The sequence below is a fragment of the Cavia porcellus genome, unplaced genomic scaffold (genome assembly GCF_034190915.1).
Source record: "Cavia porcellus strain 051 isolate PalLab524CR breed Dunkin Hartley unplaced genomic scaffold, mCavPor4.1 scaffold_3, whole genome shotgun sequence".
Taxonomy (NCBI): domain Eukaryota; kingdom Metazoa; phylum Chordata; class Mammalia; order Rodentia; family Caviidae; genus Cavia; species Cavia porcellus.
Genome location: NW_026947486.1, coordinates 49,133,979 through 49,160,896, shown reverse-complemented (window position 1 = coordinate 49,160,896; position 26,918 = coordinate 49,133,979). Strand labels below are relative to the sequence as shown.

At 34.3% G+C, this 26,918-nt stretch overlaps 1 protein-coding gene across 1 annotated transcript in view; it reads left to right on the top strand.

The window, feature by feature from the left end:
• Window positions 1-26,918, top strand: part of Rps6ka6 (ribosomal protein S6 kinase A6) — a 324,661-nt gene that overhangs the window by 263,057 nt on the left and 34,686 nt on the right. Inside the window, 1 exon segment of the mRNA XM_063245567.1 lies at window positions 5,289-5,406. Coding sequence (XP_063101637.1) covers window positions 5,289-5,406 — 118 coding nt within the window.

Sequence of the window (26,918 nt, the reverse complement as noted above, 5' to 3'; positions counted from 1 at the left end):
TTTACTCCTTCATTCCACTGTCTGCCCCTTTCACTGAGGCCTCTCTGCCACTGTTGCTGCAATCCTGGTATTTTTTCCTCTCTCTCTCTGGAATGTCCTCCAGTATTTTTTGTAGGGTTGGGTTGGTGGCCATGAACTCCCACCTTTTCTCCTTGTCTTGGAAATATTTTGTTTCTCCATTAATTTTGAGAAAGACTTTTTCTGGGTACATCAGCCTTGGTTGGAGGTTCTTTTCTTTTAGGGCTTGGATTATTTCCCCTGAGGCTCTTCTCAATTTGATAGTTTGTGATGATAAGTCTGTCATTATTTTGATGATTTGTCCTTTGTAGGTGACCTGCTTCTTTTCTCTGGCCACTATTAATATTCTGTTCTTGTGGTGGATTTCTGGAATCTTGATGATTATATGTCTGGGTGTAGATCTGTTTTGTATGTAGGTGGCTGGAGTACTGCATTCCTCATTTATCTGGATATCATTTATTTTTCCTATACTTGGCAAGTTTTCCTTAATTATAACTGTGAATAGTCTTTGGAGTTCATTAGTGGTTACTCCTGCTTCTTTGCTCATGTTTTTTATTCTTAAATTATAAAGCCTTTTGTCATCTTCTAGCCTTTGAATTGTTTCTTCCTGGTTCATTGTTATTTTTAAGGGATCTTTTCTTTCATAATCACACATCATAAATCTCTCTTCAAGTTTTGAAAGGCTAACTTTAGTTTCTGTCAAGGCATTTTGCCAGATTTCAATGGAGTTTTAGTTTCCTTGTAATCTCTTTAGATCTGTTTATGTATTCTAGATTTTGTTTATATTCTTCATTAAATGTTTTTCTTTCTTTTCTGAGTTCCTCTGTTCTTCCATTGGTGTTCTCTTGGGCAGGGCTTATCTTTTCTTTAATGAATCTTTTTATATCTTGCCTCAGTTTGATCAGAAGTACAGTTTTATATGTGTCTATGAGGTCACAAAGGTATTCCTTTATGTCTGCTGATGCTGTGTCTAATATTGCATGATGATTGCCCTGGTTGTCTTCTGTATTTACCTCTCCTGGGCTGATTTTCCCAGGGTCAGCAGCTGGAGGTATTTTTTTTAAATTGTTTCTCTTGTCACGTTTCTGGTTTCTTTCACACAAGTGTGTCCTGGGGGTCTCTGGCCCTCTCCGTATTGCTTAGGGTCTTTCCAAAGCGTGCTGACTGGGGTTTTTCTGCCCTCCTCAATTTGCTGTTATCTGAGGTACATGCAGGGATGCAGGAATGGTGCAAGCTAATCTTGAGCCTCTGAGCCAGTCAACCCACAATTTCCTTCAGCAACTTAGGCTGTATCTTGTGGACATCACAGAGTTGTGACCTTTTTACCCCTGGCTACTGGGTCCCAATCAGAGGCATGGATCCTCAGACTCTAGGGTTCACCCAGCACAGCGCAGAATGGATCTCAGTGAGCGTGTCAGACTACAGCCCTCTGTCCATGCTTTTCCTTCCTCTTCCTAATTTTATTTTTCCCTTTGGTTTTCTCCTGGCTTAGTAAAAATCATCCTCCAATCATCTGGCCCCCTCCATGCTGTCAAATTCTAGCATCTGAGCTGCTTTCCCCATAGAAGCTCTCCATCCAGCCCACTATCAAGCTACAGTATTTCCCCAAACTCCTGCAGAAATTTCTTACTGCAAAGACATTGAGGGAAATGTGTCCCAAATGAACATGTGTAAAATTGATATTTAAAGTGAAAAATACTGTATGTTGGCATGTCTCTAATTAGATCAATGATTAAGTAAACATTTTAGGATTAATATTTCAAAAAACATTTTAAATGAGTGGCAATATAGAGCAGACTATAGCTATTTGTCTTATCAAACTTCCACTGTAGTAAGACACTTTTATCAGTGTAATTATGAAAGTCTTGAGGTGGGTATATGAAGATCAGGTCTGTATAACTACTTCATGAGTTACTTTTGTTTGTTATTTATACTTTTGAAATGCTTTTAAAAGTTTTATCAAGTGATACAGCCCTTGCTAACAACAAACATATATTTCTAATTTGTTATAAGTAAATCAAAGAGATCATTTTTTGGCAGTATTTGTTTCCAGAATTTCAGACCTTGTCAAAAGTTAAAAAAGAAGTACATAAGATGTATTCTTTTAAACTATAATCCAAAAGTCATCAGATAGTTGAATGAACAATAGCATCTTTGGGACTGTCTATTCATTATTTCATCACAGTGTACAAAGCTCCCTGATTTGCTAAGAGAAAGTCTGATAATTGTTACTTTAACAGTAAAGAGAGAACGTTTATTCCCTTTGTAGGATATGCATTATTTTGCTTAACCTATTGGAATTCATTTCATATATTTTTGCCTCCTATGTATATATGTCACAAAAGTTAATACATCTCCAAATTACTTTATTCTTTTATGAAGGCAAATCCATTTGTTTTTCAGCAGATTTAGAATATCTGCTGAGCACTATGACTATTCCTGAACTAATAAAGCTTTACTAAAGCTCAAGAATGTGGTATTTACAGTTCTTGATAAAATAATATTGAGGGGCTGGGGATTTAGCTCAGCAGCATAAGCACCTGCCTTGCAAGCAGGTGATCATGAGTTCAATCCCAGGTACCAATAAAAAGTTTTAAAAAGTTAAAAAAATAATATTGAAATTGTTCCCTGAGATCGTGGGCTTTCATGTTTTACTCCAAATGTGAATTGATTTAAACTGCAAAGCAAGGGTAATAAGAAATTCTATGTATGTTCCTTTTGGCAGATTTAGGAAGCCAAATGAAAGACAGGGTTATGGCATTAGCTCCCACATTATTACTATTTTTGTCTTTGTATTTAACTTGATGCAAGTAAAAAGCATTGTGAAACATAGCCTTTTCACTACATATTTTTTATTCTTTCCAATTCATTGTCTTATTTCATTTTATGATTACATATTTTCACTCTTGTAGGGCATTGAGACTAACTATAGAACAAAAGTGAACTGCAACTTCTTCTTCCATGCAAAATGTGTTTAAGTGAATACTAAATCTAAATCTAGGTTTTTGCAGCTAGCCCTAATAAAGCAATGTGACACCTTCAGTGTAGTTCTTTTCTTCTCATAACCATGAAGGTTATGGAAATATGGCAGGGGTGAATGCTGTATCTTCTTTTTTGAGACAAGAACTGAGTTGCCGTGACTAGCTTTCAAATTCTATACTCAAGTGATTCTCTTGTATCATACTCTTGTCTGGCTGGTATTACAAGTGTGTGCCACTGTGACCTGAAAGAGTATGTAAATCCTCACCTCTCCTAAGTAGTGGCCTTTAAGAGTTTGTATGCATTGAAATTTCAGGAAAGCTTTCAAATACTTTTTAAGGGAAAATGTAATTCTCTAGAACTATAAAAGGTATTGAGAAAGAGACAGATACAATAAAAAAGTAGTTTTGATTAATTACTAGAGCATGTCATTTTACATTTGCCATGATGTGAATAGTATATCTCTACATTGTTATTTATTAGGGTTTTTGGAGTACCTGCTTGTATTATTTACTTAGGGCAGCAATATACACTCTTTTTTTACTTAGAGAAACAAAGCAATACAAAAAAAGCATAGAAATAATACAGAATTTTTAAAAATAATAACACTAAAAAATCCGTAGCTTCTCAGTTTTGCTTATGTGTTGTTACAAATACATTTAAGCAGGAAAATCACATTGTATCTTGAACTTTAAGATAGTTATATACTCATTATTAATGCCTTGCAATTTTCTGAATAAAATGTTAATATTTTAGCATTTTATCATTAAAAATCCATGCTAATGTTTTGCAAATATACTACTATTTTCTACATCAGTCTTGTATGTAAACTTGTTTTAATTTTTAAAAGCATTTATTATCCTACCATCTCTAGTATAGTGAGGACCAGTTATCATAGCCATTAAAGGCACAGGGTCTAGAGTCAGAACACCTGCTTTACTTCTGAGAAGTTTTGTGATGTTGGGAAAAGTAAGTAAAATTCATCTTAATTTCCTCATCTTGAAAATTGAATAGTCAGTGTCAACATTAAAAGCATGCTCAAACAAATACTATAATTATACTCTGTTTATATTGACAATTTACAAATAGTATAAATACTTTTTTGCTTTTAATTATGAGTAACACTTTTAGATAAAATTGCAGACTTATGGCTACTGAGATTATTCTCATAAGGAAAGAGCCCAGGTTTACAAGCAAATATATTGTATTTAGTAATCACTTATATCTAATAAATTAAATTAAATTTTAACTGGTACATCAACATTTACACAAATTGGTATGTTATCAAACTGAGGACTTTAAATTAATAATTCATCATAAAATGTGTACATATAAGTGTAGTTTGTGTGCCTTTTTATACACTACAAAATTAGGCACAATGTTTAGTTATAAAGCACAGCACAGGTAGATAAAGTTTACATGAAAATAGAATCAAATTTCTTGGTTTTAAACCTTATGATACTATCCCTAGTTTGCTACTTTGAAGTATATACATTATGAGAAAAAAAGAAGTGTTTGTGATACTTTTGTATATTTAGTATTTTCTCAGTTTTATGTTAGATGAGCAAATTAAGATGCTGATTCATTCCCTTCTTCCAACTTTTAACTATGTCAGTCGTCAAACTGGCAAAATTGAATATTTGCTTCAGTTCTTTGTTAAACATGATCACTTTTTATCATTCTATAAGTACTTTTCAAAATCATTTTAATTTAAACATTTATCATTCCACTCTTGAATAGCTGCCTTATATTGTAATCTTAATACTTGTGAAATCTTTATTGTATTTATATAAATATTTTGTCATTTTACAACATGAATTGAAAATATTGTTTATCCAGTTGCACTAATAATATAAAAGTAAAAGAATGAACAAATTGAGATAAAGCAATAAATATACTATATATATATACTTGGTAATTCATGTTATATATATACTTGGTAATTCATGTCAGGGAAAAAAGAAAATTGTGTGGCTTATTTTATTTTACATTTCACAACTGATCAAAGAAAAAGAATTGATGTAGGTAAATTTCTCCACTTTATTAAATAATGTTTTATAATTAAATATATTGTTTGAAATGTAAAATTTGATATTAACAGTGAAGACAGATATATTATGCTTTCAATTTGCTCTAGTAAATGTTTGTATATAGTTTTATACTATATTAGTACATTAGTTTTATACTATATATAATATATATAGTTTTATACTATATTAGTATAAAACTCATTAGTGTCAGTTATATTTATATTACCATCTCATATGTATTAAAATGTGTTTTGTTCATAGCTACATTCCATTTGCTAATGGACCCAATGATACTCCTGAAGACATATTGATGCATATAGGCAATGGAAAGTTCTCTTTCAATGGTGGAAACTGGGACAATATTTCAGATGGAGCAAAGGTATAGTCACACGTATTTTGGTTTTTTTTTTTTTTTTTTTTTTTGCATTCATCTTCAGTTGCTAAAATCTTTGTTATGTTCTGTTGTATGTTTGCAGTGTCATGATGGCATTTGTTTTGATTACTTGAGCTCTATGGATTGAAGTAAGAATACACTAATTCTTGTCTACCATGCTTCTGGCCTAATGATTCTTTCTTATATGTTCAAATGAATTCAAGCTATATAGTACTACAGTGGTGCCTTAGTTCATGAACCAATTCTTTCCACAATTCTGGTCACAAACTGAGTTGGGTGAAAAACTGAATCAACTTTCTGCATAAGATTAACCTTGACCTTAATAACTGAATTTGATTCACTTCTCATCCAGTTCAGTTTGAGACCAGAATCATGGAAAGAACTAAATTTGTAAACTGAGGTAATGTCATATTTTCTCTATTAAATAAAACTAAAAATGTAAATCTGGATAGAATGCATATCTAAAGTCAACTTAAGTATATTTCCAGATTCACTGTATTTTTCCACATTATTTTTTCTTAAGCACAGAAAATTGACTGCTGATTACATATGTAGACAGTTTTTAAATTGTATTTTTATTTTTACTTAATACATTACAATTGTACATATCTGTGAGTTGTTTGACTTTCCATACAATGTGCAACAATCATATCAGGACATTTGGCATGTTTGTCACCTCAGATATTTATTGTTACTTTGCATTGGGAACATTAAAAGCATTCCCTACTAACTGTTTTGAAAAATATATTTAATTGTTGACAGCCACAGTTATTACACTGTGCTATACAGTATTAGAACTTTCTCCTGTTTAGCACCTCTGCTGTGCTCTGTAGCCATTGCCCCTCTCCTTAACACTCTTATTAGGTTCTGATGACCATTATTCTATTCGTTACTTCAATGAGATCAACATTTTAGCGTCTACATATGAATGTGAACCTGTTGATATTTTACTTTGTATCTGATTTTTTTCAGTTAACATTATATACCACATTGCCATCTATATTCTTACAAAGGAAAGAACCTCACTCCTTTTTGTGAATGAATAATGCTTCATGAGAATATATGTCATATTTTAAAATCCATTCATCTGTCAATGCACATCTCAAGTGATTCTATTTATTGACTGTTTTGCATAGTGCTGCAATAAACATGGATGCGTGTCTCTTTGGTATAACTATTTCATTTCTTTTGGAAACACAACCAGTACAGGGATTGCTGGATTATATAGCAGTTCTATTTTTAGTTTTTTCAGGTGCCTCTGTACTGTTTTCCATAGAAACTATAATAATTTACATTCCCACAGACAGTGTAAGAGCACTCCTTTTCTTCTGCATTTAGTATTTTTGTCATTTGTATAATAATTATTCTTACTGGTGTAAGATGGCATTTGCTTGTGGTTTGATTTACATGTTTCTAGTGATTAGTGGTGATTATTTTTTCACAGCTTTGCCAATTATATGTATATCTTTTTTGTGGTACTAGGGTCTAAAAAGACTTTGCACTGAGCTGTGTCCTCATCCATTTTTTAAACTAATTAAGTAATTCATTTTCTTTTGAGATAGGATCTCATTAAGTTACACAGGTTTAGTTTATGTAACATATATTTTCCAGCAATATTTATTCAGAGCATTTGCCTACATTTTATTTGGAATCTTTGTATCTTTGTTGTTGAATTCCATATATAGTCTAGATAGTAATCCCTCCTTGGAAAAATAGTTTTGAGTATTTCCTCTTATTTTTTAAGTTACCTCTTCACTCTCCTTGTTTCCTTTGATGTATGAAAGTATTTTGTTTAATATAGTTTCATTTGCCAATTTTTGCTATTCTTGACAAAAAATTTTTGTAATGGTAATGAGTCTTACAGACTTTAAGAACCATTAATAACACCTAGATATTTATTATTCATTGCTTAGAAATATTTAAAATAACTGTAATATAAGACAGATAATTTAAAATTTTATGGTAACCAAATTAAAAAACTTTTCAAAATTGAATTAGTGTATTTTATTTAACCCAATATATGCAAAATGTTACCACTTCAACATCTAGTAAGTTTAAAAAATAATAGTGAAATATTTCCAATTCTTTTTTATCCTGAATTGGCAAATATGGTATGCATTTCACACTTACAGCAGAAGTGAATCTAGACTAGATATTAAGTGTCTAATAGTTACATGTAGCTAGTGGCTACCATATTCAGTGGTGCAATATCAAACTAGCAGTCTGAATTATTAATTAATTAATTTATTCATTTATTTATCATTTAAGAGAAAAAAGATACATAAAAGAAAACCAAAGAGCAAAAGTGATGAATAATCAACAAACCCAATACAATAACAGTATAGGTTTACAAAAACAACATGATAGGAATTTGATAGTGGTTGTAATATTGCTTATTGTTACCTCCAAAAGGATTGCTTAGTATAAGAGATGTAGACATGTATTTATTTTCTATTTGTATTTCTTCATCTGAGAAGTGTGTATTCATATCAGATGCTCATTTTTGGTTTGGGTTCTTCAATTTTGGGGACCTGAATTTTAAAAAAATTTTCTATAAGTTCTAGATAGAAGTCCTTTATTTGAGGGACAGTTGGCTAAGGTATTTTTTCTATTTGTAGGTTTTCTTTTCACTCTTTTGGAGATTTCTTTTGATATGCAATAGATTTTTAATAAAATGTGATCCTAGTTGTTTCTGGGAAGTATTTTCTGTGCAGTTTGATTTTTACTCATAAGTTGTCTGCCGATTTGTATGTTGTCAAGATTTCTATCTCTTTTTCTTCTAGCCCATTTAGTATTTATGTTTTAGTATTTAAACCTTTGATTTTGACTTTAGTGCATGATGATAGACATGGATCTATTTTTAGTTTTCAGCATATGAAAAGCCAGTTATTCCAACACCACTTATTGAAGAGGCTTTCTTCCAGTGCACATGTTTAGCCCCTTTGTCTAAGATGAAGTGTCTGAATGTGTTTGTGTGGCTGTGGCTGTATCTTCCAACCTACTTCATTGATCTTCAGGTCTGTTTTTATTCTACTACCATGCTGATTTTATTACAATAACTTTGTAACATAATTTCAAATTGGGGATTGTGATGCTGCCTGTCTTACCTTTGTTGCCCAGAATTGATTTGCTATTCTAGATCTCTTCTGGTTCCAGATGAATTTTAGGGACAGTTTCTCTATATCTTTGAGGTATGCAAATGGTATTTTTTATTGGAGTTGCATTAAAACTATCTAAAATTTTGGGAGAATGGCTATTTTCACAATGTCTATTCTTCCTATCCAAGAACAGAGAATATCATTCCATTTTCTGAAATCCTCTTTAATTTTCTTTTTCAGCATAAAGCAATTTTCAGTATATATATTTTTTTATTTCCTTTGTTAAGTTGATTCCTAAGAATTTCTTCTTTTATTGATGGTATAGTGAAGGGTGTGATTTCCCTTATTTCTATCTCAGTGAGTTTGCTGTTTGTATACAAGAACACTATTGAATTTGAAGTATTGACCTTGTATCCAGGACATTACTAAATATGGTTACTACATCTTTCAATGGAGTTTTTTATGTCTCCTATGTAGAGTACCATATCATCTGCAAATAATGATAATTTAACTTCTTACTTTCCTATCTTTATTCCTTTTATTTTTATCTCTTGTCTAATTACTCTATCTAATGTTTCCAGAACTATATTGAATGGCAAAGGTGATGTCTTGTTTCTGATTTTAGGTTGAAAGTTTTCAGTTTTTGTTCATTTAATAAAATATTGGCTTTTGTTTTGTCATAGGTGATTTTTATCTGATTGAGGTAAAGATTATCTATTACCATTTTCTGAAGGTTTTTATGAATCAGTGTTGGGTTTTGTTGAAAGCTTTTTTACATCTATTGAGATGATCTTCTATTCTTGTTCTTGACTCTATTGATATGGTGCATTATATTTATTGATTTACATAATTTGAAGCACCCCTGCACTCCTATGATGCCTAGTATATGATCTGTTTTAAAGAATTACCCATGTGCAACTGAGAAGAGTGTGTATTATGATGTTGTTGGGTAAAACACTCAGCATACAACTACTAGGTCCACTTGTTCATAAGTTTGATTCAGTTCTGTTATTTCTTTCCTTATTTTTTTTTTGTTTGTTTGGTCTGTCTCTTTGTGACAATGGAGTGTTAAATCCCCCATTAAAACTACATTATTATTTGTTCATGTCTATTAAGATTTGTCTTATATAGTTTTGTGTTCCTATTTTTGTTGCATATATATATTTATGATTGTAATCTCTTCCTCTTGATTTTTTCCACTAACAAGTGCGCAGTAATCTTTATCTCTTTTGATCATTCTTGGCTTGAAGTTCACATTGTCTGCAATGAATAAGCTACTCCTGCTTTTTACTGGTTTCCTGTTGCATGGAGTATTGTCTTCCATCCTTTGAGTTTTAGTCTGTGAATTTTCTTTTTTCTTATCTTTTCTTTCTCTTTTTTAGAGTGGAGGGGGTAACGGGGATCAAACTCACAACTTTACACATTTGCCAGGCAGGCACTTACGCCTCTAAGCTAAACCCCCGGTCATATGACTTTTCTTTTGAGTTGAATATGTTTTTTGTTCACAGTATGTTGTTAGATTTTGTTTCTTTATCCACTCTGCCTACCTGTTTCTTTTTGTTTGTGAGTTAATACCATTTACCTTGATGGATATAACTGATATGCACTGACTTAACAGTGCTCTGTTATCTTTCTGTTGTTGATTTTTTTACTTTTTCTGTTTAGTTGTTTGCCCTGCTTAGCAGTTTCCTTCTGCTGTTGTTCTTAGGATTCTAGCTATTTTTGTCTCTTTCTAGAGTGTCTTTCAGTACTCTTTGTAGTGTTGGTTTGGTGCTCATGAATTTGTTCTGGTTTTCTTTGTGCTGAAAGTATCTTATTTCTCCATAGATTTTTAAAGATATTTTTAATGATGTTTTCTTTCTTTGTCTGAAATAGTTTAAGCTCTTCTTGACTTGAAGGATTCTGTTGAGAAATGTGCTGTGATTCTGATATGCTTTCCTTCATAGCTGATCTGTTTCTTTTCTCTGACAGCTTTTAGTATATTGTTCTTGTGCTGAATCTCTGGTATCTTAAATATTATACAACTGGGTGAAGGTTTATTTTTGTTATGTTTAAGTGAGGTTCTGTATGCTTCATTTACCTGCTTATCAGATTCTCATCCCATCTTTGGAATATTTCCTGTTATTATTTCTGTAAATAGCTTTTGTATGTTATCATTTTGCCCTCTGCTTTTTTATTGACACCTATTATTATTATATTGTTTGTCTTTGCATCATCTTGCAGCTGTTGAATTGTTGCTTCCTGGTACCTTGCCACTTTTTAAGAGATTTTTTTCTTTTGTGATTGCAAGCTTCCATCCTATCTTCAAGATCTGAGAGTCAAACTTCAACTTTATTCCACTGGTTTTGCTAACTTTCAATGTAAGTTTTAATTTCCTAAATATCCCGTTGAGTGTGCATTCTAATTCTATCTTATTTTTTTATTCCAGTTTTGCATTATTTTCTTATGTTCCTCTATTTTTTAATGTAGATCTTTACATATACATATTTCCTTCAAAATGTTTGTCATTTGCTTTTTTACCTGAAAGATTATTTTTGATCTGATTTTCTCTATAGCTTCAAGGGGTTGTTTCTTTACTTCAGTTGGTATCATTTCAGAAAGTTCAGTTTTATACTTTCTAGTGTCTTCTATTTCAACATCTCTTGGGTTTGTTTTTGGTGGACCAGAAGACTGAGAGTGCATCTTGCTCTTTGATTTTGCCATTTTCCTCTTGCATCCATGTGGCTGGCCAGGCACCCTCCTGATGTTACCTTCACAGAGCTTCAGTCCTTGGATATCCCTATACCTATCAGAAGTGAAACCTTAAAATATGACTCTGATGACCTTTGCTCTACAGCCTGTGAGGCTCACTGAGTTTTTCCCTGATGTACTTCACTGGTTTATTCTCTAACAATGGGCTGCACAGAGCTTGGATGCTCCATTGTAGCTAGCACAGATGCACTCTCAGAGTGTGGTGTGGGGCCCTTACACCTGCATGGTTGAAGTTCATAACCTCTGGGACCCCAGTAGCTAGGCTTTGTGTGCCCCTGGAGTGTGCCATCACTGGCATCTTGCGTTTGCCTGCAGGAGTTCAGAGCCTCTGGAGCATGCTCCCAGCTAGAGCCCCCCCCCCGGCTTATGGTACTGGGGCCTTGCTCCTAGATGGAAGGTGTTCAAAACCTCCAGGACCCACTGGATGGCTAGCTGGGCTGCACACCTGAGGTATGGAGCTGGTTCCTTGTGCTGTTGGGTGTAGCCCAAATTCTCCAAGACATGTCAGCTAGGCTAGTCACTCTCTGATGGGCAGATCTGGGGCTCTGGACTAGGCTAGGCTCAGTACCTTTGTGGCCATAGGCTGGTCAGGTGTTCCCCTGAGACACTGTGCTGGAACACTGGGCTGGAGAGAGCTTGGATCCTCCATTGTGCTAGCACAGATATACTCCTGGAGTGTGGTTCCAGGCCCTTATATCTGGGTGGGTGGAGTTTAGAACCTGTGGGACCCAGATAACTAGATAAAGTGTGCTCCTAAGGTAGGTAGTGCTGGGGCCTTTCATCTGTCTTGGAAGAATTCAGAAACTCTAGGATCCAGGTGGCTAGGAAGAGTGCACCCCAAAGTATGGCAGTGCTGGAATCTTGAGTCTGGCTGGGAAGATTTCAGAAACTTCAGTACCAGGTGGCTAGACAAAGTTTGCCCCCAGAGTGTGGCCATGCCCAACAGTCCATATGTAAAATTTAGGAAAAAACAGTAAGTGAAAGCTTACCTCCTAATTTGCTTCATGTGTAATTTAAAGTTTGGAGCATTAAAGTGAAAAAACACAGGTTGTGAGCATATAGCTCCTTTGAGTGAGTTGCTTTATGCTCTGTTGAAGTAAAATAAATGTTTTATAGATGGGGCTGGGGATTTAGCTCGATCCCCAGTACCTAAAATAAATCAATGAAGGTGATTTAAAACTAAATCTTTAAAAAATGTTTTATACAACAAGAATTATAGTTAATATTTAGTAATGATAAAACCTCATCACCTCAAAAACACCAGCCAATCTGTGTAGTATTTTCTGAGTAAGTACAATACCCTGTTCACAGTAGAACAGATATTCCATCAATTTGCAATTACCTGTTAATGAGTAGAAAAACAAGTCATTGTGTTTGGGTCAAGACCTAAACACAAGTATGATATGTGGTTTGGTAAAAGAAATAACTAATTGAAAGGCAGGAAAACTGAGAACTCACATTTGGCTTTCTACTAATTGTAGTAACCTTTTTTTCATCTAACATGTAAAGACTAAATTTTCTTTTTGGTTCCTTTCAGCTCCAAAATTATATTTGTATACACTTTAGTTTATTGATAATTTGTCAAACTTCTGCACATAAAGTGACTTAAACAACTTGTTTTTCATTAAATATATATATATATATATTTTTTTTTTATAGTCATCCCATTTATACTTCAGAAAATTGTTATCATAAGGTCCATTTTATGTTTCTTTAAAAAAATAACTGAAGTGTTCTTTTCTTCAAAGACCTCAAACTTTTTAGATTTCACATGTGAGTAAATCATGTAGTACATAACTTGTCTTGCTTGACTGTAGGTTTTATTTAGTACTGGTCTTTCAAGTTCATCTATATTTTCATAAATGGCAAGATTTCATTCTTCTAAATCACTGATTAGTGTCTTATTGGGCATATATAGCACATTTTCTTTATTCATCTTTTTTAGGCTTTTAGGTTGATTCCATATCTTGACTATTCTGATTAGTGCTTCAATAGATGCAGGAGTGTGGAAGTTTCTCTAATATACTGACTTAATAACTTCTGGATATAAATTCAGTAATAGGATAGCTTGATCATATTTGAGAAAGAGGGAGAGGAACATTGGGTGCCTGAGTACAAAGTTATAATTAGGAGGAATAATTTCTGGTATACAATTGCACAGACTAGATTTCAATTGCAATTGACTAGAATTAACTATAATAGATATTTTTAAATACTTAAAGGAATAGATTTTGAATATTCTTAGAGAAAGAAATACTTAGTTTTCAATGATGGACAATCTAACATAATTTAATCATTAAACAGTGTTTTCATGTATGAAAACTTCACATTGAGGCTCATATCTATGTACAACATATGTTATCTTGGTTATTTTTCTCTCACTGTTGAGACAAAATACCTGATATCCAAAATGAAGGAAGGAAAGATTTATTTAGCATACAGATTTTGGAGGTTTCAGTCCATAGTCAGTTGGCTCCAAGGCAGAGTGGAGTGGCCAAGAGTTAGCCATTCATGGTGGCTACAAGTCACAAGAACAAACAGGGTAAAAAGTGCAAAGCATGTCTCCTTCTCTCTCTTATATAGTATGCCAGCTACCTGCCTGTGTGTGAATTCATCACTCACACCACCAGTTTTAGCACTAGACAACACTTCAATCACAAAAGCTAGAGTTAGCCACCTCTGTGATTTTATGAGGCTTGGAGGACAATCTAAATATAGACCACAACATACAGCCATTAAAAATTTTTAAGTAGCTGATAATAGTGAATAAAATGTTGAAATAGATTGGGAATTTTGTGACAGAGTTGTAGAAATCATTAATTTTTGGAGTTCTGTGTGATTCATGTTTGAGCTTTTCTAGTGCTAAAAGAATAATACATTACGGTTTGGTTGTATTCTGGCCTCAGTCTGATAATGTAGAGAAACTCACATAAGAAAAGTATTGGGGTATGTTATTGTTTATATCTAGATGTTTTCCAAGTGCCTACAATACTCAAAGGCAGGGTTGGGGGAACATTGTCAGATTATGGGTTCTTATAGCTGGGTTAATGTTAGGTGGAGTTTTGCTTAGAAGAGTCAGGTCAGTAGGAGTGTGGTTTGGAAGAGTTTATCTCCCTCCTTGGCTCGCCTCTATCCTTTTATGCTTTGCTGTTACATCATGAATAGTTTATCTGGCACACCTGTGTATCATGCCATCCTGCTTTAGAACCCACTGCTATAGACTGAATCATCTGCTAACTGTGAGCAAAAATACACCTTCTCCTTTTAGGTTGTGAGTGCCAGGTGTTTTGTTTGAGAGGCGAGGGCAATAACAGGCAGATGTTGGAATAAGAGATTTTATCACCTGTGATGCTCCCTGACCATGAGGTTCAATACCCTTTGAAAATGGTTTGCAGGAGACATTTGGAAAGATTTGAGTTTCCAGTTGAAGAAGCTGCCCTAGCATGCTATAAACTGAGTTTGTTGCAACTTTATGATCAGAAAGTACCAGACCAGAAAGTGATAGAAATAGAGACAGTAAAGTCCAGTCTCAGGAGGTTTCAGTTAGGAACACAGACTCCAGTGGCCTTTGACTCCAGATCATATGTGTTTTTCTATGGCAAAAATTTCATTCATGAGCTAAGACTTAATAAGAAACTGAGATGTAGAGAAGCAGATGAGTTAATCAAGCATAGGAAATTTCAAGGGTGTCCAACATTCAGTCTGTAGCCTGGATCCTGTTGAGGGCTTTTCATCATCTCTGTGTTGAGAATCATAGCAAACAGAACAGATTAGTGATTTAAGTTTATTTTTAGATTTGGCCATAAGGAAACTTCAGTAAAGTTGGAACTGAAAATGTGGAAAAAATAAGGGCTTCATTTGTGAAAATATTAACATTGAAAAGAATCCAGCTGCTTTGGATGAAAACAAAATGAATATAGTTTGAGGAAATTTGAGGAAAGAGCAAGACCTTCCAAAGTGAATGACTGATTTCAGAAGAGATTTTCAGGATAGTATGTTACAGATGGAGGCTTTCAGCCAGATTTATGTTATGGATCAAGATCAAAGAGCCCAGCAGGGTGATTTAAAACATTGTAAGTTTGGCTAGAAAGCTATGGACTATAAAGATGGAACTGAGACCTGGATTTCTGAAAAGGAACAGAAAATTAAAAAAAGTTTGCCTGCAAGCAACACATGAAGAAGCAGCAGGTCCCCAAAATTTACAGCTTCAAAACTGCCAAAGTAAAAGACTTTGCTTGCAGGAGAAACCCCAGGGTACCATGTTCCAGAGTAGTGACAGAAGCAATACAAGATTTCAAAATGGCAATGCCATAGAGAAGCTGTTCATCACAGTCAGGTTCAGAGAGCTCAGCTATCCAGGCACTTGATCCCTACACCCAAGAGAAAGGAAAGCCTGATTACTACTCTAGCTGGCAGTGGACCTGACTGCATCTATTTGGCACTGTTTTAAATGAATGGGACATGTACTAGTTCTGAGGTTAAGGTATCTTCTACCCCAATATCAGGAGACCTTCAAGGTCAGATGGTATGCCCCTGAGAGGACAATATATAAAGCTGTGAGGGAGAAGCCAAATATGCAATGGGGGTAGCAGAATTTGGAAAAGCCAAGAATGTTGATCATTCAAGAAAAGTTGCTAAGACTGAGCAGAGTGGGCTTAAGAGAGAAGTTATGGGAACTGAAACCACTAGAAGGGCCATGGAGGTGGAGTCACTGAAGCCTTTTGGAGCTTGCAACCAGAATGCTTCAGTTACTGAGTGTGGAACTCCAGGACTTAATGTTTGCTCTGCTGAAGCTTGGAGTTGCTTTGGTTCCAATGCTTTGTATTCCCCAGTTTGTAAATTTTGGGATGGTAATGCTTGTCTTGTGTTATTGTGTGTTGTGTTTAACTTTGTTTTCATTTGTACAGGGGCTTCCAGCTCAGAGTTTCTCTCAGATCTTTGAGGAGACTTGAGACTTCAATTTTCAGCAATGCTGAAACTGTTAGGACTTTGGCAGCTCTTGAAGATGGACTAAATGTCTTTTGTATAAAGGATGTACATGAGTCTTTCAGGAGTAGGCGTGGAACATTATGGTTTGTGTTGAGGTGTGCCCCCTGCCCTGAGCTTCATGTAATCATGGATTGGCTGAATCTAGCATTTCTGACTGGTTCATTGTCTAGCATTGGGATTGGTGGTGTGAATGCTGCACCTGCCCAGATGTGGAACCCACATACAGTGTAAATGCAGGAAGGGGATGTCTTTGTAAATCTTTTTCTCTGTTCATGCTTGCTTCTTGTGGTGGCCATGAGTGGCTGCCCCACCATGCCATCCTAATTTGGAGCCAGCTGAGTATGGACTGAATCCCCCAAAACTGTAAGTAATAAAGCTTCTCTTCCCTAATTTTGGGCACCAGGTATTTTGTCTGAGCAAGAAGAGTAAAGTGACTAAGACAGATCTCAAGGTCCATCAACTTAGCAATAAATATCTCAATTAAATCCTTGTGACTGAGTAATACTCCAATATAATTTTAAAAACCTACATTTTTTATCCATTCATCAGTTGATGGGTATTTGGGTTGGTCCCAAGATTCAGCTATTACAAACCATGGAGGTTCATATATTGCTGTGGTGTGGTGCATTGAATTCATTTAAGAAGATACCCAAAGATTAGCTGGGTAAAATAATACCTCTAATCCTAGATTTTTGAAGAATTTTCTCAGGGATTCCACAGTTGTAGCATCAGGTTATACTCCCACCAAGAGTAGAGAACTATTCCTTTTTACTCACAACCCTACCACAATTTGTTGTTGCTTGTTTTTATGACAATAGCTGTTCACTTTGGAGTGAGATGGAACCTCAACATTGTTTTAATTTGTATTTTTCAAATGAACAGTGATGTTGAACATTTTTTCATATCTATATCTATATATGTGTGTGTGTGTGTGTGTGTGTGTGTGTGTGTGTGTGTGTATACATATATCTTCCATTTGTACATCTTCATCTGAAAAGTGTCTGTTCATCTCAAGTGAACATTTTTGGATTGATTCTTTGAGTTGGGGGGATGTCTGATTTTTTTCAATTCTTTGTATATTCTAGACATCAATCCTTTGTCAGAGATACAGCTGTCTAATTTTTTTCCTATTTTTTGGATTCCTTTTCAATTTATTGGCCATGTATTTTGTTGTGCAAAACTATTTTTTTTAATTTTATGAGATCCCAGTTGTTGATTCTTTGTGATAATTCCTATGTGATCAGGTTTTGTTCATAAATTCCTTGCCTACATCCATGACTTCAAGAATTTTTCCTCCTATTATATCCTCCTGTAGATATAGTGCCTCTGTTTTAATATTTAGCTATTTGATCCATTATAATTTTAGTTTAATGTGCGATGATACACATGTCTAGTTTTAGTCTCTGGCATATAGACAGCCAATTTTTCCCAGCTCCATTTATTAAAAAAGTTAACTTTTTCCAGTGAATGGGTTTGGTCCTTTTGTCAAAGATCAGGTAACTGAGTGTGTTTGAAGTTGTTTCTGCATCTTTTAATGTTACATCCATTGTTTTTGTTTCAGTACCAACATGTTGGTATCACATTAGCTCTGAAGTGCATTTTCAAAACAGAGATTGTGTTACCCCACATCCTTTGCATTTGTTGCCCAGAATTGCCTTTGCTAGCCTCCATGTCTTCTGGTTCCATATGAATTTTAGGATTTTTTTCTAGTTCTGTGAGATGTGCTAGTGATAATTTGACTGAAATTGCATTAGTATATATAGCAATTTTAGAAACATGTCCATTTTCCCTGTTTGTTCTTTCTGTCCAGGGGATATAATTCCATTTGCTGGTATCTTCCTTTATCTCCTTTTCCATTACTGTAGTTTTCAATATAGAGATCTTTTACTTCTTCCCACATACCAGCACAGCTCTTGAAGTGTCTACGGTGAAAGATTGAAAGAAGGATGGGAAACAAAAGGAGATGAAAGCCAAGAACAGGTGGAGTCCTCTCTCCTGATGGGAGAAAAGGAACTGTGCAAGCACTATAGCATGTTTGTTTATACATCCAAAAGGATGATGTCAATGCTAATCCCTCTGCTGCACAACTTGTTTAACTGGCTGACCTGAGCACCTTGCCTTGTTGGAGCTAGAACAACTTATGCACAAAGGTTACTTTGTGTTATCTCAGTTCTCAGGCTGGCCTTGTTTATCACTACATCTGTGATTTATCTCCAACTTCAGCCATTCCTTCTTGTCTTCCCCTTTTTGGTTTTGGAGTTGAAGTTTGAGCATATGGTGAGCTTGTTTAACAGTTTCTTGACCATGAGAGTCATGAGGAACTCCTGTGGTCAGTTAAATATGTAAAGTTTAAAAAACATTTGGAAAGCAGCACTTTTATATACTGGCCATTGCCAGTCTTAAGTGCACACAGGCAGCCCAGGGCACTAAGGACATCCAAACATCCAAACAAAAAGCAATGACATGTTTAGCTGATTTACCAGTGCAAGTGGAAGCAAAAAGATATCGTGGAGAATTGTCTATGTATGTATGGATCCATCATAAATAGCCAAACTCAAGACTGTGAATGACATCCATTTGGGAGAGATATCCTAGGGGATAAACCCTCATAGATAAGGAAGATGTATTACACATGAGGCAGATTATTTAACAATTTGATGAGCCTATCCTAGGTTAAATAAAACTGTTTGCACAAGGCAGATACATTTTGATGCAATGAGGCATGGAAAACTGATGCCTGTTTAATTGCATCAGAGGGAATAACAGTTCATGGCAATGTAAGAAAGCAAAAGTAGTGAGAACAAAGGAAGGGAAGCATAAGCTTCCTTTTTCTCCTTGTGTTGCAAGCAAAATATCCCACTAGGATGGGTGAAATATGCATACCCTTACTGTATCCTCCTTCTGTATAGTATAAGGATGTATATAGTATAATATAAGGACCCAAGCCCCCTGCCAAGTGAATCAGCTTCTAAACTTCTGAATTTAACACAGTTTATCAACCATTGTAATGCACTCTTTGTCAACTTGGTAACCACAGACATTTTTGAAATTGTTTTCCAGATACAAATACATGCTTATTTCTATCATTTCACAATTTGAACATCATAACTCAAGTTCATAAATCCTTAAGAAATAATATTAATTCTATCAAAATTATGTTATATTAGAACCATAATATTTCACCCTTGATGGTCAAACAAGCATCATTGCTTCTCCTACCCCCCTTGTCTGGGTCAAGCTCTAGGCTTGGTGGAGCTCTGAGGGTCCTGTAAGAAGTGTTGAGAGGAGTAAAAAACAGTTTTTTCTTGTTACATAAAGCTTTGAAAATCTGTAGAGGTCCAGATAGATTTGTGGGTTTTCAAAAAAATACTTGCTCAAAGTTGCTTTTTCTTTGCCTCCTAAGTGAAGTGGGTTCATGAATAATATAAGAAGCCAAGCAGCCAAATTGATAAAATTGGAATTTAATTAGCTAAGCTGGGTAGCTTAGTGGACCCCTGTCTCAGAGTCTCATTGAGCAGAAAGTTAGAGTTTTAAAGCAGATAACCACAAAAAATTATCCTGTTGGATACAGTTTAGCTAGACTTGTACATTAATTTTTGGTTGACATCTGCATCCTGTTTCTTTTGTTGAGCGGGTTAATTTTTCTCTTGTGTGTACAGCTCATTCTGCTTTTCTCATGGTACTTATAGCTTGAATAATTTTCAATTTTCCTTGGTCAAATACAGAGCACTAATTTAATGCAGGGCTCAAGATGATGTCAGTTATGTCAAGTTACAAAACTAAGTATGTCAATTTACATTTTTTTCTTTTAGAAGCAAACAAACTCAAATTTAGCAAGTCGTGTAGTGACAGTGTAATGACTAAAAGTTCTGTAGTGACTAAGAGTTGATATAAGAAAGCAAAAAAGACTTAAATAAATGTGAACTTATATTGGTAATGAATTTGCAAACAGTACCCTTGAAGTAAAGAACAGTTTTGAAAAACAATAGAGTTTGTGAATTTTTACTGTCATATATCAAGACTTACTACAAAGCCATAGTATATCAGAGACTTCAATAAGATCCCCAACTCCCTGTAGGAGGGGTATAGTGAAAGGTTAACAAAAAAGAGACAAAATTTATAATGCATGATGGGGATCTGGGAGCTCAGTGCCTCAGGATGGACAGAGACCAAGATACTCCAAATCAGCAACATTTATTGTGTGTATACAATGTAGGTGGGCTAGTGGAAGATCCAGAAGTTGAAACTCAGAAGGCTACAGAAAATTGTGAGGTGACTGCAGGGCAGAGATGATCTTATGCTAAGGAAAATCTTGCTCTGGAGTGTTTTTGTTTCTTGTTTTGTTTTGTTTTGTCTTGTTTTTAATCTTAGTTGTCTTATTGGTTAGGTTTCCTAACCACTTAGTGGTTAGGAAAGCATGGCCCATTCCAAAAGAGTTAATGAGAAATCACAAAAGGTTAATACCATAATCCTAAGCCTCAATTTATCTCTTTGGGAAATATAAAAAAATAGCCATTGTCAATTTGTGGAGATAACAATTATGACATTTTGTAACAACCTGAATTTTCATTTTTACATAAAATATGCTTTTCAGTCAGTCATCCCTATCTAATATATAAAAAAGCTTTTATTTAAGTTATTGATCCTTAATGGGATATACATCACATACATTTTTGCTAAAGACAGAGGTCTGAATCTGAAAGAAAAGTCTGACACTATAATCAATTTCTGTTTTACATTTTGGAAGACCTATAAACCTATAAACATGAGTACATTTAATGCAACAAAAGAACAACAGTCAGTTCTCACAGACATATGAAAATCTCGATTTCTCAATTTGGTTTTATACCAAGAGAATCTTTTCTGAGAAAACCTTATTGTATTGCTTATAGAAAACTTAGCCTTTTGATGATGACCAATGTAAATGTATCACAATAATATTTTAAACTTGTATTAAGATGTCTCCCTTAAGGCTATTTCAAGACTATTGGGGACTGCCATTATTAAACACAGACTGGATAATAATTATTTCCAGACAGCTGCTTCCTTATTCACCAAAAGGGAGTCCTATCTAATAGTTCCGTCAAGTCTAGAGGGTCTCCATTTTATTACTTTAATAAATTTCTGATGACCTATGAGAACCAGATCATAACATTTAACCCATCATTTTGATCAATCAGATATTTTTGAATCATAGTACATAAAAAATTTGTAAAACTAATTTTACCATAGTTTTGACCATCTAGTAAATTGGGTGGAGCATATCTTTAACTTAGATAGCATTTATCTATCAACCAACTTAATTTAGGAAATATTTTAAAATTCAAAATTGCAAAAAAATTATTTTTTGAGCTCATAATAACAGCTGTTTACAGACTAGACAAATAGACAAAACAAATACATATACGATAGCTTAGAAAATTAGAATGCACTCAAAATGTATTTGGCCAATTGGAATTGTGGTGATAACTTTTATAGTTTGCATATTTGTAAGTATATATAGACTAGTCATAAACTTGCTGTAGGTCAATAGAGATCTCTTATAATAAGAATCAAAATGAATAAATCTTTTACATCTGAGAAAGCAAAGGCAGTTATTAAAGCAGAGACAGTTATTAGGCTAATGCTTTATCTTACTGGAATAACCAAATTGCAATTTTGATAGCCACATGTAACTGTTTCTTCTAATGGGACAGACTGGAAAAGATAAATTTAACTATATCTAGGGGGTTACAAGGTCAGATTTGTATATATATAAAGAGATTATCTCTGAGGGTGTCCAGCCAACAAGATGTACTAGAGGGTAATCACGAGTAGAAACAATCCTCTGGGGACTGGGACTATACCTATTTTTAAATACCTATTTCTGTTTAAAACTGTTATTAAATTTATAGACTTCCCTAGGAATTTTTTGTTCTATCAATGAACTTATTTGTGTTTAAAAATCAGTCAGCCTACATAGTGCTGTAAAAATCAATAAATATTCCTGAGGGGAGAAGAATGAACAGTTAACTTCTAGTTCTGCCTAAGTAATAAAAGGTATATAAACTGCAACTAAAACTTGTACATTTATTTTTGAGAGCTAAAGGATTATATATTATTATTATTATTATTATTATTATTATTATTACTATTCCTGTTTTTGAATATAAAGTGAAAATCTTCATATCTGAAATATACAAAGGAGGGGAAACTTGCCATTCTGGAAATTTGTCCTTAAATTAAGCAGTCCTTGAGGAAAGAATTGCCTAGGATAAATAATTTTGAATACTGTTATTTCTCAGGATCATGACAGTGGGAAGAAACAGAAGAGTGTCTCCAAGTATGGTGCAAGTATCAAATCCTAACCATCTCAGGAGCAAAACACAAATAAAATGTTGAGCCTTTCCCAGGCTGGATCTCTGTTCCTTAGTAAAACATGCCTCAAGAAACAGAAGTTATGAAGGATTCCAGATTCATTGCCAAACAGAAAATTAATCCAATATTCAAAGAATCTAGCTGCTCTTAACATTTTGAGACAATGAAAGTGTACCAATTCTATTCTTTAGGGCTTAATTTCTCATAAATGCCTCTGAATCAAAAGTTCTAAAATACCAGCCTATAAAGGGATCTGTCACCTCTGATGACAGACAGACAGAAAGATAAAATAGTCCAGAAGAAATCTTGGTCCTAGGACCAAGAGATCCTTGAAATATTTTGGTTCCTCTATTCAGTCACCTCTGCAGCAGTGTCAGACAGGCTCTGTTTAAGCCCACTCTGAAAATACATATTCCCAAGTATGCATAATACATGTAAGAGACTCACAAATTAAAGCTCATACTCACTGTCTCTCATTAAAATCAATATTTGAGAGTGAAATTACATCTCTCTACCTAGTTTATAGGATTGAGTAAATCCGCTAAAATCTTTAATGTACTTATTAGGAAAAGCTGAAAACATTTCTAGATCTTGCCCAATTTGTTTTAAGTCACAGAGAGAAAAAGACACATAAACATGAGTAGCTCAGAATTCCCCATTTACTTTCTGGAAGAGATATTGTCTTTGAGAAGCTTGAACAAAATCAGCTACAAATGAGTACAACCTCGTCAAGGTGAAAGTCTCAATTATGGCTGAGCTAAAAGCTCTACCCTTAAGATGTGAACGGCAAATAGGGGAAATCTCATACTCTGTAATAGTAAATGGGTCTTTGATTAAAATTGTCTTGGAAACCTCTCCCAAGGTTCTGAAAGTCCAGGAAGAGTAGCCTCAGGCTCAGTGATAGTAGATGCCTTAAGGATCAAACAAGTAAGGATTACTTCTTTAGTGCAAAGAAAGTCTAGACATAAGGAAACTTTGACAATTTTAATAGCACAACTCTTAATTGTGAAATAACATCATGATCAATATTTACCATTACATTAACAGTGATTTTAAAGAAGGAAATATTGCTTCATATTGAGATGAAGATATTGACTAGAGCCACAAAAGGATCTATGGTGAATGGGCCCTTAGCTCAATTATTTAACAATGTTAAGTTTTAAGCAGCTTAAAAATAAACACCCAGGGCTAAGTACAAGGCTCTGCAGAACAGCACTTGCCTGGAAAGCATGAGGTCGTGAGTCCAATGCCCAGTACAAAAAAAACAAAATCACCCAATGCCCCAATATCCAGGAATAAGCTAATTGTGATTATTAAGGTCATGTTTAACCACCATCAAGAAACAACAGCCTGTTGATATTTAGACAAACAAGGTTTAGAATGTATTAGTAGTCTGAAGGCACAGGCCAAGGAATAGTAAAAGCCCCACGTGTCTCTGGATCTGAGCCAGGGCACTGTTGGTGGCTTTTTGTTTATTCTATTTCTTAAATTATTTTATTTTATTTTATTTTAAAGAGATTAAAACAAAAGAGGACAAAACCATGTAGATAAGAACCGAACAATGTAAGCAACACAGCACTTCATGAAAAGGCAACCCTGATATTAACAGTAGCTATCATAATGCCTCTTTGAAATACTTGAGTGTACCTTCACACACAATAGTATCAGACATAAATAGCATAAAAACATTCAAGAGAATGAAAGTATTACAGGGCATTAAGAACTAAGTAATTGAAAATGAACAATGGCTACTATATTATCTCATTTTCCATAAAAAGTTGTTTATACTATCACACATACTAAAATCCAGTAAGACACAATATGATAGAATCAATGGAAACAGAAGAACAAAAGCATGGTAGGGCTTAAAAGTAAGATGATTATTGAATCAGCAATGGCTGCCATAATGTCTTGTTTTCTTCAAAATAGCTATTCACATCAACACACATAATAAAATCAAATAAAGCAAATAAAATCATTCCAACAAATGATTGAAAACATTATGAGGCTTCAAAGCAGTGTAATGAGGAATCATGATTACCATAAAATCTTATGTATTCTTATCATTTCTTATACTAGGAAAATTATAGTGTTTATACATGTGAGTTTGATTTATTTTGCTTATGCGAATGGTCTCAAGTTGTGCCCACTTATTTATAAATATCTCAATGTGATCATTCTTTATAGCTGAGTAGTAATCCATTGTATGAAAATACCACAACTTTTATATCCATTTCTGAGTTGATGGAACTTAGGTTGTTTCCAAGATCTGGCTATTACAAAATGTGCTGCCATAAACACGGGTGCACATATAGCACTGTGGTATGATTTTTTTCAGTTCTTCTGGGAATATGCCTAGAATTCAAATAGCTGGGTCAAATGGGACTTCCAATTCCAGGTTTTTGAGGAATCTCCAGACTGACGTCCACAGTGGTTGTACCAACCTACAGTGCAGGAGTATTCTCCAACCAACAGTGCAGGAGTATTCTTTTTTTCCCCACAGCCTCTCCAACATTTGTTGTTGGTAGTTTTCTTGATCCTGGCCATTCTTTCTGGAGTGAGATGGAATCTCAGTGTGGTTTTAATTTGCATTTCTCTAATGACTAATGATGATAAAATTTTTTATGTATTTATTTACCATTTGTATTTCTTCATCTGAGAACTCTTTGTCAGGCTGGGATGACCATATTTGGATTAGGTCTTTGAATTTCAGGGAATACGATTTTTTTAATTCTTTATGTATTTTATATAGAAGTAATATGACTGAGGGAAAGTTCACTAAGATATTTTTCCCAGTTTGTGGGTTTCTTTTCACTATGCTGGAGATTTCTTTCAGCATGCAGAAACTTGAGTAAGATGTGATTCCAATTATTGATTCTGGGAAGCATTTCCTTTGCAGTTTGATTCCTGTTCATTAATTCTCTACCTTCCTCTATATTTTCAAGATTTTTACATATTTTTTCTTTGAACACATTTAGTGTTTCTGTTTTAATATTTAGATCTTTGATCCATTGAGATACTAGTTTAGTAAATGGTGATAGGAGTCTAGTATTAGTTTTTGGCATATGGAGAGCCAGATTTTAAAGCACCATTTATTAAAGAGCTTATCATTCTTCCAGTGAACATGTTTGGTCCCTTTATCAAAAATAAAGTGGTTGAGTATTTTTGTAGTTGGGGTTGTATCTTCTAATCTACTCCATTTATCTTCAGATCTGGTTTTATTCCGGCACCATGTTGATTTGATTACAGTAGCTTTGTAGTATAACTTAGAGTCAGGTGTTGTGATGCTTCCTTCCTTGCCTTTGCTTCTTAGGATTGTCATTGCTAGTCTAAGTCTCTTCTGGTTCCAGTTGAATTTTAGGAGTCATTTCTCTAGCTCTATGGGGTATGTTAATGGCATTTTCATTGGGATTGCATTGAATGTGTATGAATATTGGGAGAATGGCTATTTTCACAAAATTTATTCTTCCTACTCATCATCAAGGGATGTCTTTCCATTTTCCAAGATCCTCTTCAATTTCTTTTGCAGGGTATTATAATTTTTCCTATATAAATCTTTTACTTCTTTCTTGACATTAGTTTAGAAGTATTTCATTTTTTTGGATGCTTGTGTAAAAGGTATGGCTTCTCTTATTTCTCATTCAGTCATTTCATTGTTAGTGTATGGGAATGCTATTGAGTTTTGAGTATTCACTTTGAATCCAGCTACATTGCTGAATTTATTATATCTATGAGTCCTTCAATTGAGTTTTTGGGGTGTTCTATGTAGAGTATCATGTTGTTTGCAAACAATGATAATTTAACTTCCTCTTTTCCTACCTATAGTCCTTTAATTTCTCTCTCTTGTTCAATTGCTCTGGCTAGTATTGCCAGTACTATGTTAAATAGGAGCAATGATAAGAAACATCTTTGACTTGTGCCTGATTTTAAGATAAAGCCTTTCAGTTTTTGGCCATTTAATAATGATGCTCACCATTGGTTTGTGGTAGATGACTTTGATTATAGCGAACTAAAGACCATCTATTCCAATTCTTTGTAAGGTTCTTATTCTTGAATGATTGTTAGACTTTATCAAAAGCTTTTTCTGCATCTGTAGAAATGATAATGTGATTCTTACTTTTGGCTCTATTGATATGGTGGATTACATTCATTTATTTACATATGTTGAACCATCCCTGCATGCCTGGGATGAATCCCACTTGGCTGTGGTGTATAATCTTCTTGATGATTTGCTACATCCTTTTTGCCAGTATTTTATTGAGAAATTTTGCATCTATGTTTGATTAGAGAGATTAAACTGTA